Consider the following 3,618-nt stretch of genomic DNA (forward strand, 5'->3'; position numbering starts at 1 on the left):
TCTTCTCTGAACACGTTCCACTCTGCATGTTCTGCATGTGACACAGTCACTGAGTCGTCTGCAGGTTTATTCACTAACAGCAGCTAGTTTTCTCTCTGTTTCTCATTTATATTTATTTTTTTTAATTCATAGTTTAGTTACTATGAATCTAAAGTTGGCTTGTATGTGTATGTATATGTGTTCATACTGGCGAGTTTTTCCCTCTCTATCTCTTTCACTTTCCCTATGAGGTGTTTTCTCTTCTTTCTGTCTTTCTTCTATCCTCTCCGGTCCGGTCCGTCAGTACAAACTCTACAATGCAGACAATAACGCAAAATAAATTTGTATATTCAAATAAAAATTCAGAAAGTCAAGGAGATCATTATATCTATAAAGCTTCCCTTGGCAAAGTAAATCAACATTGGGTGCTTTAATATTGTTCATTGTTGGCATTACAGGTTACTTGTTGGTTTTAATTTATACGTACAACACAGTGATCCCATAACTTGTGTAAAACTAAACAGAGAAAACATAGGTACATATGAACAAAAAAACAATAACCTGATAATACATCCTGTATGGTATCATAACCTCCACAACATCCCCACCCCTCACTCTGTTGCCACAGTCTTTTCACTTCCAGGCTCGACTTCTGCAACTCCCTTCTGTTCGGTTTTCCCCAAAAAAACACCTCTTCTGGTTCAGAATGCAGCAGCCCAGGCCAGAACCCCATCCACTCGTCACACCGCCCCCCTCCCGTCCTGAAGCAGCTCCACTGGCTCCCCGTCACCGCATTCACTACAAAATCCTGCTGTTCATCTACAACCATCCATAACCTCGCCCCTCCCTACCTTTCTCACCTCCTGCACATCAACATACCAGTCTGTTCTCTCAGATCCTATGCCCTGCTTGCTACCATGGGAAGCCAAGCATTCAATCCCCCCCCCCCAACCTCCGTAATTAGGATTCCATGCAATTGTCCAAATCCAAACTCAAAACACACCTGTTCAAACTGGCCTACTCTCTGTAACATTTCTAGGCCCGAGCACCGAAGGCACTGTGAAGGCCTATTGAAATTGTAGCGTTTCTTCTTCTTCTCCCAAATAAATTGCTTTTTGGAGGCCTGAATATGCTCGGAAACTTATTAAGTTTTGCGTATCCCCAATCTTGCAAGATGACCTTTAGTGTCCAGATAATAATTCGTCCTTCGTTTGGTTGGGTACCAGATGTCCTATAACTTGTTTGTTTGCTTCTAGGCCGGGTGTATGGTGTGCTGGGCAAGCGAGAGGGCAGAGTCCTCCAAGAAGAGATGAAGGAAGGGACGGATATGTTCATCATCAAGGCTGCTCTGCCTGTTGCTGAGAGCTTTGGATTTGCAGATGAGATTCGCAAAAAGACCAGTGGATTGGCCAGTCCGCAGTTATTCTTCAGCCACTGGGAGGTAATTAATCATCAACCTGAAGGGTAATGTAGTTTTATAATTAAAAATAGTTATTTGACAGTGGACTGCATGGTGGTTACCACTGAGGCCTCACAGCAAGAAGGTCGCTGGTTCAATCCTTGGCTGGGGTGAGGTTTGGTCAGCAGCCTTTCTGTGTGGAGTTTGCATGTTCTCCCCGTGTATGCTGGGTTCTCTCCGGGTTCTCCAGCTTCCTCCCACCATCCAAAGACATGATGTTAAGGCTAATTGATCACAGGATTGTGAGTGTGAATGGGTGTTGATTCTATGATGGACTGGGATGTTAATGGGGTGTAACCCTGGAGATTGCTTCCCTGCAACCCTGAAAAGGACTCAGCAGCATAGATAATGAATGACTAATAAAGGTTGTGTATCTTATAACCATCAAAACAGTTTTTATCTCAGCTGCACAGTTTGCTTTCTTCTTGTTTTCCTTTTTATACCAACAGTTGTATAGTGTGCTAAAAAAAATAATAAGATACTTGTCTTTATACCATGTTTGACCCTTTACATCTCATACTTCCTCTCCAAAACCGAATGATTCTGGTTGATTAGTGCTTGTCACATCTGCACTAATCAAACCAAATCTTCATATTTGGACCATCATCAGGAACAAAGCTGCTCATTTTTACAAATTAGATCTAGTTCTTTTTCCGCTCTGCCAGTAAAGAACAATTTTCCACTTTTAACTGTCACATTTTCACCACTCCTTTCTGGTTAAATATGTTAATGTTACAAGTAAGCATGGTATTATTTCTGATCATGCATAAAGAAATGGAAGAGAAAACAAAGGAAAAGTCTGAGCTTCTCAGTGGAGTTGTACAACAAATGGCAGTAAACAAAACAAATACATGCAAAGAAGTGCTTTAGTGTGTCATTGCCCATCTAATTTAAATCAAAATCTGGATATTTCAGTACTTCTTTATGCAAAAAAAAGTACATTTTTTGTGCTGTTTGTTGTAGGTAATCAGCAGTGATCCATACTGGGTTCCCACAACCGAAGAAGAATACCTGCACTTTGGGGAGAAAGCGGACTCTGTCAACCAAGCCCGAAAATACATGAATGCTGTCCGTCGACGGAAAGGTCTTTATGTCGATGAGAAGATAGTGGAGCATGCAGAGAAGCAGAGGACACTCAGCAAGAACAAGTAGAAAAACAAAACTAGATTTCTTATATAAAACAGCTGACATTAATGCACATGTTGTGCTTTTTGGACAGTCTTCTTCATGGCTCTGGAAATATACATTTTAAAATAATTTTATGCAACAATCTCCTGGTATGTAGTTGAATTAATTTTGAGAAAAAAAACATTTGTTAGACTGAATAAAGTTGCTGTTTGATGTAACAAAGTTGAGCCTCAGTAATTCTTCTGATTCCCGTTCTTACCACTTTTATCTGTTTCTTCATTTTGAATAAGACCGATGCCAAAGTGCTAAAAAAAATACTGTAACTTTATAATGATGCACTGTGAAGTAGTGGTTAAGCGTTATCAAATACTGAATTATTCATTTATAAAGTGTATTTCTGACAGCAATTCTAATATATACATATACTAATATGTGGTTTATAAGCACTTGAACATGGTTTAGTCATATATTAGCATATTAGTTATGAGTTAGTAAATCCTGAATTCATACCTTATAAAGCACATTCATACTAATTAGCACATCCTTTATAAAGACAATTATGAATGTTGACCTCTTCATGAATAAGCTCATCTACAATATGTTTGATTTGATTTTCATACTGTGTAAAATGGATTCAGCATTGCAAAATCTAGTATTGTGTCACTTACCAAGCACTTGGACTTTTTATTAGTGCTGTCAAAAATATCACGTAATCATCGCATTAACGCTAACCAATTTTAAGGTTGTCATTGTTTTTAATCGTGCGATTAACGCTTGGAGTGACCTCGTGATCTTGTAGTTTTTTGTAAGTTGTGGCCAGTGGTGGTAACATAAGAAAAAACTATGTATGTGCATATACATGTATGCATTGATCTCTTTCTTTTGGTTTTTTTTTTGTTTTTTTATGTTCTCTTTTCTGTTCTCTTTCTGCCCCTTTCCTGTCCTTTCCGGTCGGGTCCAGCAGCATAAACTCTGTAATACAAGCTATTATCCAAAACAAATTGAAAAATAAAATAAGGATCAAGAAATACAAGGGGATCATTACATCTACA

The 3,618-nt window shown here is 38.8% G+C and overlaps 1 protein-coding gene across 1 annotated transcript; it reads left to right on the forward strand.

Annotated features, from left to right (window-relative positions):
• Nucleotides 1–1,153: 1,153 nt before the first annotated feature.
• Nucleotides 1,154–2,781, forward strand: LOC306757952 (elongation factor-like GTPase 1; the record flags this gene model as incomplete). The annotated part of the gene is made up of 3 exons (XM_079243144.1): nt 1,154–1,193; nt 1,236–1,420; nt 2,402–2,781. The coding sequence occupies 3 exons, from the start codon at nt 1,154–1,156 to the stop codon at nt 2,588–2,590; spliced, it is 414 nt and encodes a 137-aa protein (XP_079099270.1). The 3' UTR covers nt 2,591–2,781.
• Nucleotides 2,782–3,618: the final 837 nt, after the last annotated feature.

The sequence above is a fragment of the Telmatherina bonti genome, assembly GCF_933228915.1.
Source record: "Telmatherina bonti genome assembly, chromosome: 1".
Lineage (NCBI taxonomy): Eukaryota > Metazoa > Chordata > Actinopteri > Atheriniformes > Telmatherinidae > Telmatherina > Telmatherina bonti.